The sequence below is a fragment of the Oncorhynchus nerka genome, linkage group LG9a (assembly GCF_034236695.1).
Source record: "Oncorhynchus nerka isolate Pitt River linkage group LG9a, Oner_Uvic_2.0, whole genome shotgun sequence".
NCBI classification, from domain to species: domain Eukaryota; kingdom Metazoa; phylum Chordata; class Actinopteri; order Salmoniformes; family Salmonidae; genus Oncorhynchus; species Oncorhynchus nerka.
Window position 1 is genome coordinate 4,068,141 of NC_088404.1, and position 14,026 is coordinate 4,082,166.

At 43.0% G+C, this 14,026-nt stretch overlaps 1 protein-coding gene and 1 long non-coding RNA gene across 2 annotated transcripts in view; one reads left to right on the forward strand and one right to left on the reverse strand.

The window, feature by feature from the left end:
* LOC135573442 (mucin-2-like) overlaps positions 1-66 on the reverse strand; it is a 6,221-nt gene extending 6,155 nt beyond the window's left edge. Inside the window, exon 1 of the mRNA XM_065022771.1 lies at positions 22-66. Within this exon, the coding sequence (XP_064878843.1) occupies positions 22-66 (45 nt within the window). The remainder of the gene's footprint in view (positions 1-21) is intronic.
* Positions 67-9,047: 8,981 nt separating this feature from the next.
* Positions 9,048-9,767, forward strand: LOC135573318 (uncharacterized). Its single transcript, XR_010464655.1, has 2 exons — positions 9,048-9,192; positions 9,394-9,767. It is a non-coding gene; the product is annotated as an uncharacterized LOC135573318 (long non-coding RNA).
* The last annotated feature ends 4,259 nt before the right edge of the window (positions 9,768-14,026 follow it).

Below are 14,026 nucleotides of genomic sequence, written 5' to 3' on the forward strand. Positions count from 1 at the left end.
TATCGTCAACCACCAACTTACCATCCTGAGACAAGGTCGTGTTTTGCCCACAAAGATCTCCGCCATGGCACAACCCAAGAGGGGGGTGCCAAGGAAGATCACGTCAGTGACTCAACCCACTCAAGTGACGCACCTCTCCTAGGGACGGCATGGTAGAGCACCAGTAAGCCAGTGACTCACCCCTGTAATAGGGTTAGAGGCAGAGAATCCCAGTGGAGAGAGGGGAACCGGCCAGGCAGAGACAGCAAGGGCGGTTCGTTGCTCCAGAGGCTTTCCGTTCACCTTCACACTCCTGGGCCAGACTACACTCAATTATATGACCTCCTGAAGAGATGAGTCTTCAGTAAAGACTTAAAGGTTGAGACCGAGCTCTATAGGAGAAAGCCCTGCCTCCAGCTGTTTGTTTAGAAATTCTAGGCCAATTAGGAAGCCTGCATCTTGTGACCGTAGCGTACGTGTAGGTATGTACGGCACTACCCAACCGGAAAGATAGGTAGGAGCAAGCCCATGTAATGCTTTGTAGGTTAGCAGTAAAACCTTGAAATCAGTCGTTGCCTTAACAGGAAGCCAGTGTAGGGAGGCTAGCACTGGAGTAGTATGAACAAATGTTTTGCTTCTAGTCAGGATTCTAGCAGCCGTATTTAGCACTAAATGAAGTTTATTTAGTGCTTTATCCAGGTAGCCGGAAAGTAGAGCATTGCAGTAGTCTAACCTAGAAGTAACAAAAGCATGGATACCTTTACTGCATAATTTTTGGACAGAAAGTTTCAAATTTTTGTAATGTTACGTAGATGGAGAAAAGCTGTCCTTGAAACAGTCTTGATATTATCCTCAAAAGAGAGATCAGGGTCCAGAGAAAAGCCGAGGTCCTTCACAGTTTTATTTGAGACGACTGTACAACCGTCAATCTCTTTTTTTCTTGGGACCTAGAACAAGCATCTCTGTTTTGTCCGAGTTTAAAGTAGAACGTTTGCAGCCGCCCACTTCCTTATGTCTGAAACACAGGCTTCTAGTGAGGGCATTGTTGGGTCTTCACCATGTTTCATTGAAATGTACAGCTGTGTGTCATCCGCATAGCAGTGAAAGTTAACATTATGTTTTTGAATGACATCCCCAAGAGGTCAAATATATAGTGAAAACAATAGTGGTCCTAAAACGGAACCTTGAGGACCACCAAAATGTTCAGTTGATTTGTCAGAGGACAAACCATTCACAGAGACAAACTGATATATTTCCGACAGATAAGATCTAAACCAGGCCAGAACTTGTCCGTGTAGACCAATTTGGGTTTCCAATCTCTCCAAAAGAATGTGGGGATCAATGGTATCAAAAGCAGCACTAAGGTCTATGAGCACGAGGACAGATGCAGATGGTCTGAAGCCATTAAAAGGTCATTTACCACCTTCACAAGTGCAGTCTCAGTGCTATAATGGGGTCTAAAACCAGACTGAAGCATTTTGTATACATTGTTTGTCTTCAGGAAGGCAGTGAGTTGCTGCGCAACAGCTTTTTCTAAATTTTTTGAGAAGAATGGAAGATTCGATATAGGCCGAGTGTCTCTTGAGTGACTCTTGATCCTAGGTCCTGGCAGAGTTGTGCAGACTCAGGACAACTGAGCTTTGGAGGAATACGCAGGTTTAAAGAGGAGTCCGTAATTTCCTTTCTAATGATCATGATCTTTTCCTCAAAGAAAGTCATGAATTTATTACTGCTGAAGTGATAGCCATCCTCTCTTGGGGAATGCTGCTTTTTAGTTAGCTTTGCGACAGTATCAAAAATACATTTTGGATTGTTCTTATTTCCCTCAATTTAGTTGGAAAAATAGGATGATCGAGCAGCAGTGAGGGCTCTTCGATACACGGTACTGTCTTTCCAAGCTAGTTGGAAGACTTCCAGTTTGGTGTTGCGCCATTTCCGTTCCAATTTTCTGGAAGAAGCTTGCTTCAGAGCTCGGGTATTTTGTATATAGCAGGGAGCTAGTTTCTTATGACAAATGTTTTTCGTTTTTAGGGGTGCAACTGCATCTAGGGTATTGCGCAAGGTTAACTTGAGTTCCTCAGTTAAGTGGTTAACTGATTTTTGTCCTCTGACGTCCTTGGGTAGGCAGAGGGAATCTGGAAGGGCATCAAGGAATCTTTGTGTTGTCTGAGAATTTATAGCATGACTTTTGATGCTCCTTGGTTGAGGTCTGAGCAGATTATTTGTTGCGATTGCAAACATAATAAAATGGTGGTCCGATAGTCCAGGATTATGAGGAAAAACATTAAGATCCACCATTTATTCCATGGGACAAAACTAGGTCCAGAGTATGACTGTGACAGTGAGTAGGTCCAGAGACATGTTGGACAAAACCCACTGAGTCGATGATGGCTCCGAATGCCTTTTTGTAGTGGGTCTGTGGACTTTCCCATCTGAATATTAAAATCACCAAACATTTGAATATTATCTGCTATGACTACAAGGTTCGATAGGAATTCAGGGAACTTGGTGAGGAACGCTGTATATGGCCCAGGAGGTCTGTAAACAGTAGCTATAAAAGTGATTGAGTAGGCCGCATAGATTTCATGACTAGACGCTCAAAAGATGAAAACACAATTTTTTGTAAACCAGAGGAAAGAGTGCCTCCTACTGGCCCTCCAACACCACTTCCAGCAGCATCTGGTGTCCCATCCAGGAACTGACCAGGACCAACCCTGCTTAGTTTCAGAAGCAAGCCAGGAGTGGTATGCAGGGTGGTATGCTGCTGTCTTGAATGGAAGAGTCTTTATTCTAATGAGATTGCTAAGGCGAACACAGCCATGTTTAGTTTTGCTCAACCTAGATTGAGGCACAGACACGGTCTCAATGGGGATAGCTGAGCTGACTGCACTGACTGTGCTAGTGGCAGACTCCACTAAGATGGCAGGCTGGCTAACAGCCTGCTGCCTGGCCTACACCCTATTTCATTGTGGAGCTAGAGGAGTTAGAGCCCTGTCTATGTTGGAAGATAAGATGAGAGCACCCTCCAGCTAGGATGGAGTCTGTCACTCCTCAGCAGGCCAGGCCTGGTCCTGTTTGTGGGTGAGTCCCAGAAAGAGGGCCAATTATCTACAAATTCTATCTTTTGGGAGGGGCAGAAAACAGTTTTCAACCAGCGATTGAGTTGTGAGACTGCTGTAGAGCTCATCACTCCCCTAACTGGGAGGGGACCAGAGACAATTACTCGATGCCGACACATCTTTCTAGCTGATTTACACGCTGAAGCTATGTTGCTCTTGGTGACCTCTGACTTTTCATCCTAACATTGTTGGTACCGAGGTGGATAACAATATCTCTATATTCACTACACACGCCAGTTTTAGCTTTAGCCAGCACCATCTTCAGATTAGCCTTCACGTCGGTAGCCCTGCCCCCTGGGAAACAGTGTATGATCGCTGGATGATTCGTTTTAAGTCTAATACTGCGTGCGGGTAAAGGAGTCTCCAATGACTAGGGTTTTCAATTTGTCAGAGCTAATGGTGGGAGGCTTCGGTGTCTCAGACCCCGTAACGGAGGAGTAGAGACAAGAGATGCTCGGCCTCAGACTCCGACCCCTTGCTTAATGGGGAAAACCGGTTGAAAGTTTCTGTCGGCTGAATGAGCGACACCGGTTGCGCATTCCTACAGCATTTGCCTCCAGAAGCCATGGGAAAGTCCGGCTGCGGGGACCGTGCGGGGATTTATACTAACGTTACTATCTGTACTTACTGGTGTCACAAACACTGTTACATCCTTTCCTACAATGAACTTACCCTTGCCTAACAATTGCATCTGAAGCTGGGCTTGCAGCACATCCTCACGAGGCGATCGTTCTCCTGTATATTATGAGCACAGCGACTGCAATTAGAAGGCATCATGTTAATGTTACTACTTATCTTCGGCTGTTGGAGGTCCTGATGAACCATGTCCAGATAAAGCTTCCGGAGTGAAAAAGTTGAATGAAAAAAGAAAACAAGGCAAGGGGGTAACGACCAAGGTCATTCCATATCTTGACCTCTTATGAACATAACTTCTTATGAACCTGACCTCTTATGAACCCGACCTCTTATGAACTTGACCTCTTATGAACCCGACCTCTTATGAACCCGACCTCTTATGAACCTGACCTCTTATGAACATGACCTCTTATGAACATGACCTCTTATGAACCTGACCTCTAATGAGCATAACCTCTTTAACCTGACCTCTTCTGAACCTGACCTCTTATGAACGTGACCACTTATGAACATAACCTCTTATGAACCTGACCTTTAATGAACTTGACCTCTTATGAACCTGACCTCTTATTTTTATTTTTTTCTTATTTGACCTTTATTTAAATAGGTAGGCTAGTTGAGAACAAGTTCTCATTTGCAACTGCGACCTGGCCAAGATAAAGCATAGCAATTCGACACATACAACAACACAGAGTTACATATGGAATAAACAAAACATACAGTCAATAATACAGTAGAACAAAAGAAAACAAAAAGTCTATATACAGTGAGTCCAAATGAGGTAAGTTAAGGAAATAAATAGGCCATGGTGGCGAAGTAATTACAATATAGCAATTAAACACTGGAATGGTAGATCGGCAGAAGATGAATGTGTAGGTAGAGATACTGGGGTGCAAAGGAGCAAAATAAATAAATAAATACCAGTATGGGGATGAGGTAGGTAGATAGATGGGCTGTTTACAGATAGGCTAAGTACAGGTGCAGTGATCTGTAAAATGCTCTGACAGCTGGTGCTTAAAGCTAGTGAGGGAGATGTGAGTCTCCAGCTTCAGAGAGTTTTGCAATTCGTTCCAGTCATGGGCAGCAGAGAACTGGAAGGAAAGACGACCAAAGGAGGAATTGGCTTTGTGGGTGACCAGAGATATACCTGCTGGAGCGCGTGCTACAGTGGGTGCTGCTATGGTGACCAGTGAGCTGAGATAAGGCGGGGCTTTACCTAGCAGAGACTTGTAGATAACCTGTAGCCAGTGGGTTTGGCGACGAGTATGAAGCGAGGGCCAACCAACGAGAGCATACAGGTCACAATGGTGGGTAGTGTATGGGGCTTTGGTGACAAAACAGATGGCACTGTGATAGACTGCATCCAGTTTGTTGAGTCGAGTGTTAGAGGCTATTTTATAGATGACATCACCGAAGTCGAGGATCGGTAGGGATGGTCAGTTTTACGAGGGTATGTTTGGCAGCATTAGTGAAGGATGCTTTGTTGTGAAAAAGGAAGCCGATTCTAGATGTAATTTTGGATTGGAGATGCTTAATGTGTTCTGGAAGGAGAGTTTACAGTCTAACCAGACACCCAGGTATTTGTAGTTGTCCACGTATTCTAAGTCAGAGCCGTCCAGACTAGTGATGCTGGACGGGCGAACAGGTGCGGGCAGCGATCTGTTGAAAAGCATGCATTTAGTTTGACTTGCTTTTAAGAGCAGTTGGAGGCCACGGAAGGAGAGTTGTATGGCATTGAAGCTCGTCTGGAGGTTAGTTAACACAGTGTCCAAGGAGGGGCCAGAAGTATACAGAATGGTGTCGTCTGCATAGAGGTGGATCAGAGAATCACCAGCATCAAGAGCAACATCATTGATGTATACAGAAAAGGGAGTCGTCCCGAGAATTGAACCCTGTGGCACACCCATAGAGACTGTCCGAGGTCCAGACAACAGGCCCTCCGATTTGACAAACTGAACTCTATCAGAGAAGTAGTTGGTAAACAGGCGAGGCAATCATTTGAGAATCCAAGGCTGTCGAGTCTGCCAATAAGAATGTTGTGATTGACAGAGTCGAAAGCCTTGGCCAGGTCGATGAATATGGCTGCAGAGTAATGTCTCTTATCGATGGCGGTTATTATGTCGTTTAGAACGTTGAGTGTGGCTGAGATGCACCCAGCTCTGAAACCAGATTGCATAGCGGAGAAGGTATGGTGGGATTCGAAATGGTGAGTAATCTGTTTGTTAACTTGGCTTTCGAAGACCTTAGAAAGACAGGGTAGGATAGATATAGGTCTGTAGCAGTTTGGGTCTAGAGTGTCACCTCCTTTGAAGAGGGGATGACCGCGGCAGCTTTCAATCTTTGGGAATCTCAGACGATACGAAAGAGAGGTTGAACAGGCTTGTAATAGGGGTTGCAACAATTTCGGCAGATAAGTTTAGAAAGAGAGGGTCCAGATTGTCTAGCCCGGCTGATTTGTAGGGGTCCAGATTTTGCAGCTCTTTCAGAACATCGGCTATCTGGATTTGGGTAAAGGAGAAATGGTGAGGGCTTTGGCGGGTTGCTGTGGAGGGTGCCGGGCAGTTGACCGGGGTAGGGGTAGCGATGTGGAAAGCATGGCCAGCCATAGAGAAAGGCTTATTGAAATTCTCAATTATAGCGGATTTATCAGTGGTGACAATGTTTCCTAGCCTCAGAGCAGTGGGCAGCTGGGAGCAGGTGCTCTTATTCTCCATGGACTTTACAGTGTCCCAGAACTTTTTTGAGTTAGTACTACAGGATGCAAATTTCTGTTTGAAAAAGCTTGCCTTAGCTTTTCTAACTGCCTGTGTATATTTGTTCCTAACTTCCCTGAAAAGTTGCATATCACGGGGGCTATTTGATGCTAATGCAGAACACCACAGGATGTTTTTGTGTTGGTCAAGGGCAGACAGGTCTGGAGTGAACCAAGGACTATATCTATTCCTAGTTCTACATTTTTTGAGAGGGGCATGCTTATTTAAGCTGGTGAGGAAGGCACTTTTAAAGAATAGCCAGGCATCGTCTACTGACGGGATGAGGTTAATGTCATTCCAGGATACCCCGGCCAGGTTGATTAGAAAGGCCTGCTCGCAGAAGTGTTTCAGGGAGCGTTTGACAGTGATGAGGGTTGGTCGTTTGGTCGCAGACCCATTACAGATGCAGGCAATGAGGCAGTGATCGCTGAGATCTTGATTGAAAACAGCAGAGGTGTATTTGGAGGGCGAATTAGTTAGGATGACATCTATGAGGGTGCCCGTGTTTACTGATTTGGGGTTGTAGCTGGTAGGTTCACACATCATTTGTGTGAGATTGAGGGCATCAAGCTTAGTTTGTAGGATGGGTGTTAAGCATGTCCCAGTTTAGGTCACCTCGTGGCACGAGCACAGAAGATAGATGGGGGGCAATCAATTCACATATGGTATCGAGGGCACAGCTGGGGGCAGAGGGAGGTCTATAACAAGCGGCAACAGTGAGAGACTTGTTTCTGGAAAGATGAATGTTTAGAAATAGAAGCTCAAATTGAGCTTAATGTGAAGTGAGCTGTTGAACCATTTCTTCTGACAGAACCTCTTGCGATGAGCAATCCCGGATCCGGGATCGTAGTCAACAATCAAACAAACTCAAACAAATTAGCATAACGCAGCGGACATAAATACCCCTAGAAACTTTTCCTATTCATGAAAATCGCAAATTAAATGAAATACATATATTCAAACACAAGCTTAGCCTTTTGTTAACAACACTGTCTTCTCAGATTTTCAAAATATGCGTTACAGCCAACGCTAGACAAGCATTTGTGTAAGTTTATCATGGCATAATGCTATGCTAGGCTCTGCTGGCAGCAGGCAACATTTTCACGAAAATAAGAAAAGCAACCAAATAAAATAATTTACCTTTGAAGAACTTCAGATGCTTTCACTCAGGAGACTCCCAGTTAGATAGCAAATGTTCCTTTTTTCAAAAATATTATTTTTGTAGGCGAAATAGCTCCCGTTTGTTCATCATGCTTGGCTGAGAAATTGACCGGAAAATGCTACAACTATAACGCCAAACTTTTTTCAAAATTTGCTCCATAATATCGACAGAAACATGGCAAACGTTGTTTAGGATCCATCCTCAAGGTGTTTCTAACATATACATTCGATAATATATCCGTCGAGGCAATTGGTTTCTCATAAGAATCGATTGGAAAAATGGCTACCTCAGTATTTTACGCAAGATTTTCTGCGGGAGACACCATGTGACAACTTGCAATATATGGTCCCTTACGGCTATTCTACAATGGAAATGCGTAAACAGACGTCACAATGCTGTTGACACCTCGGGGAATACGTGGAAAACGTAAGCTCATTCGTAGCTCATTCACAGCCATATAAGGAATCATTAGCATGAGGCGGTTTCAAAAACTGCGGCACTTCCTGGTTGGATTTCTATCTGGGTTACGGCTGTAACATCAGTTCTGTGGCACTCACAGACAATATCCTTGCAGTTTTGGAAACGTCAGAGTGTTTTCCATCCAAAGCTGTCAATTATATGCATAGTCGAACATCTTTTCGTGACAAAATATCTTGTTTAAAACGGGAACGTTTTTCATCCCAAAATTTTTATAGCGCCCCCTAATGCATAACTATGCCATTTTAGGTCACCTAGTAGCACGAGCTCAGAAGATAGATGGGGAGGGCAATCAGTTCACATATAGTATCGAGGGCACAGCTGGGGGCAGAGGGAGGTCTATAAGCAAGCGGCAACAGTGAGAGACTTGTTTCTGGAAAGGTACATTTTTAGAAGTAGAAGCTCAAATTGTTTGGGTACAGACTTAGCCTGCAGAGTTCTGTATTACTTTCTATCTTTGCAGTAGATTGCAACACCGTCCCCTTTGGCAGTTCTATCTTGGCGGAAAACGTTATAGTTAGCAATGGATATTTCAGGGTTTTTGGTGGTTTTCCTAAGCCAGTATTCAGACACGGCTAAGACATCTTGGTTGGCAGAGTGTGCTAAAGCAGTAAGTAAAACAAACTTGAAACCAAGGCTTATGAATCTGACCTCTTATGAACATGACCTCTTATGAACATAACCTCTTATGAACTGACCTCTTATGAACATGACCTCTTATGAACATGACCTCTTATGAACATAACCTCTTATGAACATAACCTCTTATGAACCTGACCTCTTATGAACATAACTCTATGAACCTAAAATCTTATGACACAATAAATCAATGTTGAGTTACTGTACATGAAACTGAATACAGATATGATGTGATATACTTTTTCAAGTAGCTCAAGTCCATCTTTACATAGTAGGGGGGAAACTCACCTCTGTCTACCTCCACAGGCACTTTAATCAGTCACTGTGATGTGAAGAACACCACCACCTACCTAGAGGTGAATAACTGCAGGTCCTCTGTGCCGGTGGAAATCTCAGCCTGCGGGGGATCCTGTGGAACATCTTCTATGTGAGTACAAACTCTAAATAAGAACACACACACACACGCCGAAAAAGGAAACAGAAACAAACGCAACATGCATTTGGGTCTTTTTAGAAATTTGTAAGTGGGGAATTGAAATGAAGGGTGAGAACTCAATGGGAGTTGACCTATAGCAGAATAAATGTGATACTGTTTCTAACAGTGTTGTTTGTGTGTCCTGTTTGCTAGATACTCTGTAGAGAAAAACACCCTGATGCACTCCTGCTCCTGCTGTCGAGAGATGTCTACCAGTGAGAGGAAGGTGGAGATGGTCTGCCCTGATGGGAAGAAGATCATGCAGTCCTACATTTACATTGATAAGTGTGGCTGCCATGACTCTGAGTGTGACAAGAAGAACCACTTAGATTAGGCCTTGACGAATTAAGTCTTTTAAAATGTTCTTATTTACCTTAACTGCATGGAATATGAAATAGTTTTATCTAAAGGGAACCAATAGGGTCTGTCTCATTATCATATAGGCTACTTTCACGAACAGCATGTCCTTTCTCTCTACACTATCATAGACATTATGCAAACCTATTAAACTGATGAAGAAGCATGAAGTCATTATCTTTCTTGTTTTATTTCATATTGTCAAGTGCGTCAATGTGTGACTAGTGTCGTGGAGAATCATTACAAACTATAACACTTACAAGAACTTGTAAATTCAATATAGGCTTTTAATACAAACATATTAGAAGCCTAGATGGTCCGCGGAACACACACTTTCCCAGAGCACTGGCTCTGTATTTATACACACAGCATATGAGTCCATTCCATACCTTAAGGGAACATTTTGACATTTGCCGTATGGTTAGTGAGAAAGTCCATATTGCAAATGTACGGTCCCTTACTAGACGTCCGAAAACGTTTCAAAAATTTGCGGACGGCGTCGGGCCGAGCGGCATGGCCGGACCTACCGGGAAGTCATCAAATGAACTTTCTCGGACATCCGGTTTCCGTTTTATAAAATAATCAAATTTTGGTCATTTTTCCGCTGTCCCGGAAAATCCCACAAGAGGGCATAAGCAATCATATTGCAATTGTACAAAACATCATGAATCACGACGTGGCCTTATCTCCAAAACTGAAAATATTTCGAAGCCGAAACTTGGTGAGCATAGGTTTGGCATAATGGGCAGTTGGCCCCGAACAAGATGGCATCTAGGCCTCAACGGTTTTTGAGTTATGGCCATTTCTCTGGGATTAAAGGTCCAAAAAGAAAATAGAGAAATAATTTTTCCGCTTCACGTCAAAGTCAATGAGCCTCCGGTGTCAATAAAAAAAGAACCAGCCATTTATCTATTGTCATTTAAGAGAAATCATACGACAAATTGGTGATGTTCAAAAATAGTTTTTTTTTTTTTTAACAGTTACAGATCCAGTTGCAGGGTGCTCATACGAATCTTATTAAAGTATGCTGCGGAGCTCTGCGAGATTTCTGTGATTTTCTATGATTTTCTGAAATAACACACACTCACTAAACCCTCTGTAAATAACTCAGTTCTTCACGTAAAGACTTAAAACTCAGGATTATGTAAAGGCATACCCCAATCAGGATATGAGTTTATTTATAGCTTCCTGTGCCAACCGCAAGTGCTTTAAATGGTGTCATAGTGGCTGTTTCCAAGGGTTAAAAAGTTCAGATCTTTTCAAAACTTCATATGTGTGATTAGGCAACCCCATGAACTCTAAGTCAGTTTTATCTCCCAACAGATGTCAAAGAAAAGCTCTCTATCACACACACACATAGACACACACACACAGCAAGGATGGATTGACAAAGTGCGGTGCTTAAAGACACACAGAGCCTGCAATGGCATTTCCATATTCTCTAGGCCGTGCTGAGTTCAACGAGATGCCCGCTTGACCGTAGCTCGCTCTGATGGACACTGACTTGCTAGTTGACTTTTGTACATTTGCAATATGTTTGAACGGAGAGGGACCATCACCAAAATGTCAGTCTGAAATCAACACAAAAAATGGCATCACCATAGACTCCAGACTGTGCCGAGTTCAACGAGACGCCCCGCTTGACCGTAGCTCGCTCTGAGTGCAGCAACCGTGAAAAAAAGTAGGCCCAAAATGAAGCCTGGCCCTAAATGTCATTTGCTTTTGGGTGACAGTGAGAGAACCGTGAGAAGCACAATTCGACCTCAGGTACGTTCCTAAGGTCCCCCGATCCGTGCAAGCCTAACCTTGACCATGTGGCATTAACCCTTAATAGTTAAAAGAAGGTGTTTACTTCAAAGAGTTTGCATTGACTTCTCTCCCCATAGGAATACATTGTCTGCTCCTCTAAATTCAACCTGAAGCCTATGTGGGTTATGAATGCCTTATGAACCTGTCTTCTATGACAGTGCATCAGACCACTATGAGGTCTACCTGTGTCAATTCTAAGCTTTCCTGAAGCAACCGGAAGTGGTTAAAATCACCCTAAAAGTGTTTTGAAACACATAACCTGTCATCATGAAAATTACTGTATTCAAACCTGTGTAGATCAGTCAATTCTTAACTTAAAGACTTAAAACTCAGGATTCTGTAAGTGGCTATCTCAATCAAGACATGTGTTCACATAAAGCTTCCTGTGCCAACCGGAAGTTCCTTTAATTGGGTCACACTGTCTGTTTTGAAGGAGTTAAAAAGTCACATATATTTAAAACTTCATATGTGTGACTAGGTAACCCTCCTGAACTGTAAATCAGTCATTTCTCCCAACAGATCTCAAAGAAAAGCTCCCTCACACACACACAGGAAGGATGGAGTGACAAAGTGTGGTGCTTAAAGACACAGAGAGCAGGCAATGGCATTACCATAATCCCTAGGCCGTGCCTAGTTCAACGAGATATCCCGCTTGACCGCAGCTCGCTCGGTCTAAGCGCAGCGACCATTAGAATAGTAGGCCCAAAATTAAGCCTGCCCCACAACGTCATTTGCTTTTGGGTGACAGTGAGAGAACCGTTAGGGTGAGAAGCACAATTGGACCTCGGGTACGTTCCTAACATCCTCCTGATCCGTGCAAGCCTAACCTTGACTGTGTGGCTATAACCCTTAACAGTTAAAAGAAGGTGTTTACATCAAACAGTTTGCATTGACTTCTCTCCCCATAGGAATACATTGCCTGCACCCCTAAATTCAACCTGAAGCCTATGTGGGTTATGAATGTCGTATTAACCTGTCTTCGGTGAGAGTCCATCAGGCCACTACGAGGTCTACCTGTGTTGATTCTAAACTTCCTGTACCAACCGGAAGTGGTTAAAATCACCCTAAAAGTGTATATCCATACCCTGCCTGCAGTTTGATAGATATAGTGCATTTAACCCTGTGTAAATCAGTCAGTTCTTAACGTAAAGACTTAAAACTCAGGATTCTGTAAAGCATACCCCAATGAGGATATGTGTTTACTTATAGCTTCCTGTGCCAACCGGAAGTGCCATAATTGGTGTCTCAGTCAGATCTGTCCAAAACTTCATATATGTGATTAGGGTCACATAGACTGTAAATCTGTCATTCTTCCCATAAAATTTCAAAGGAAAACTAAATCACACACACACACAGCTTGGAAGGAGGGACCCATTGGCGTGCGTATAGACATACACTGCCTGCATTAGTTAACCTTGTTGGAACTTTTAACCTCTTCAACCTATGGGGGCGCTATGTCATTATTGGATAAAAAAACGTGCCCGTTTTACGCGCAATATTTTGTCACGAAAAGATGCTCGACTATGCATATAATTGGCAGCTTTGGAAAGAAAACACTCTGACGTTTCCAGAACTGCAAAGATATTATCTGTGAGTGTAGTAGAAAATCGGTTCAAATATGACACAATGAAGAACTTTGAATTCAATTATAGACTTTTAATACAAGAGTATAGCAAGCCGGAGTGCTCCGCGGAGCACACACCTTTTCCAGAGCCCTGGCTCCAGTATTTATCCACATATTGCATATGAGCCCATCCCACATGCAAAATGAGTTTACATTCCAATCCGTGCATCCTGCTTGTTCAGCTCAATAACGCCCATACCTGCTTTCCGTCAGATTATAATGATGACAAGACCCTTGCTGTTCCTGCACTTAGCTAAATGCATTCTTTTGTTTGTGTATTATCTAGGATCAGCAGACTATGTGTCTCCTCAGTTTCTAGCGTGTCCAGCTATACTAAAATACTATACATTCCTCTATTTTACAGCCCTATGTTTTGGCTCTGCACTTAGCTCAAACATATGCGAACTATGTCAATTGGTCATCAGTTAGTCATTTGACTGACCCCCTCCTTTGTATATCCCTCTGGCCTTGGTATGTCCAGCTATCCTGGCAGCTATGTCACCTTTCCTTCATGTAGTCTGTTTTTAGTGTTCAGCTATTCTATACATCTTATGCATTTGTCTATGTGTTATATTTGCACCCACAAATCCCCCCTCTGGGGCTAAATAGCCCCATAATAATACAAATATAACCCTAGGACGGTGAATGAGAATACCTGTGATAGACAATAAAATATAAAAACAGAGTAAAATATATAATACCAACTAGACCAAACATCTCTAGTATTTCATAAGAGTAAAAGATCCAGTTAAGTATAGAAACAATAAAAATAATACATTACATTTTGTTGAAGCATGAGCACGTAAGTACATAGTCTTATGCAAGGCTATCTCAGTTATGTGAAAAAGAAAAAATAATTCAAAATAAAATTGACACAACATCATTCTAAATTTAAGCTGTCAACATGATCCTCCCTCTCAGACACCTCTCCAACAAACATGATACCAACCTCTGTTAGAAGATTAAGGACATGGTCCATAGACACTTGTAACCGGG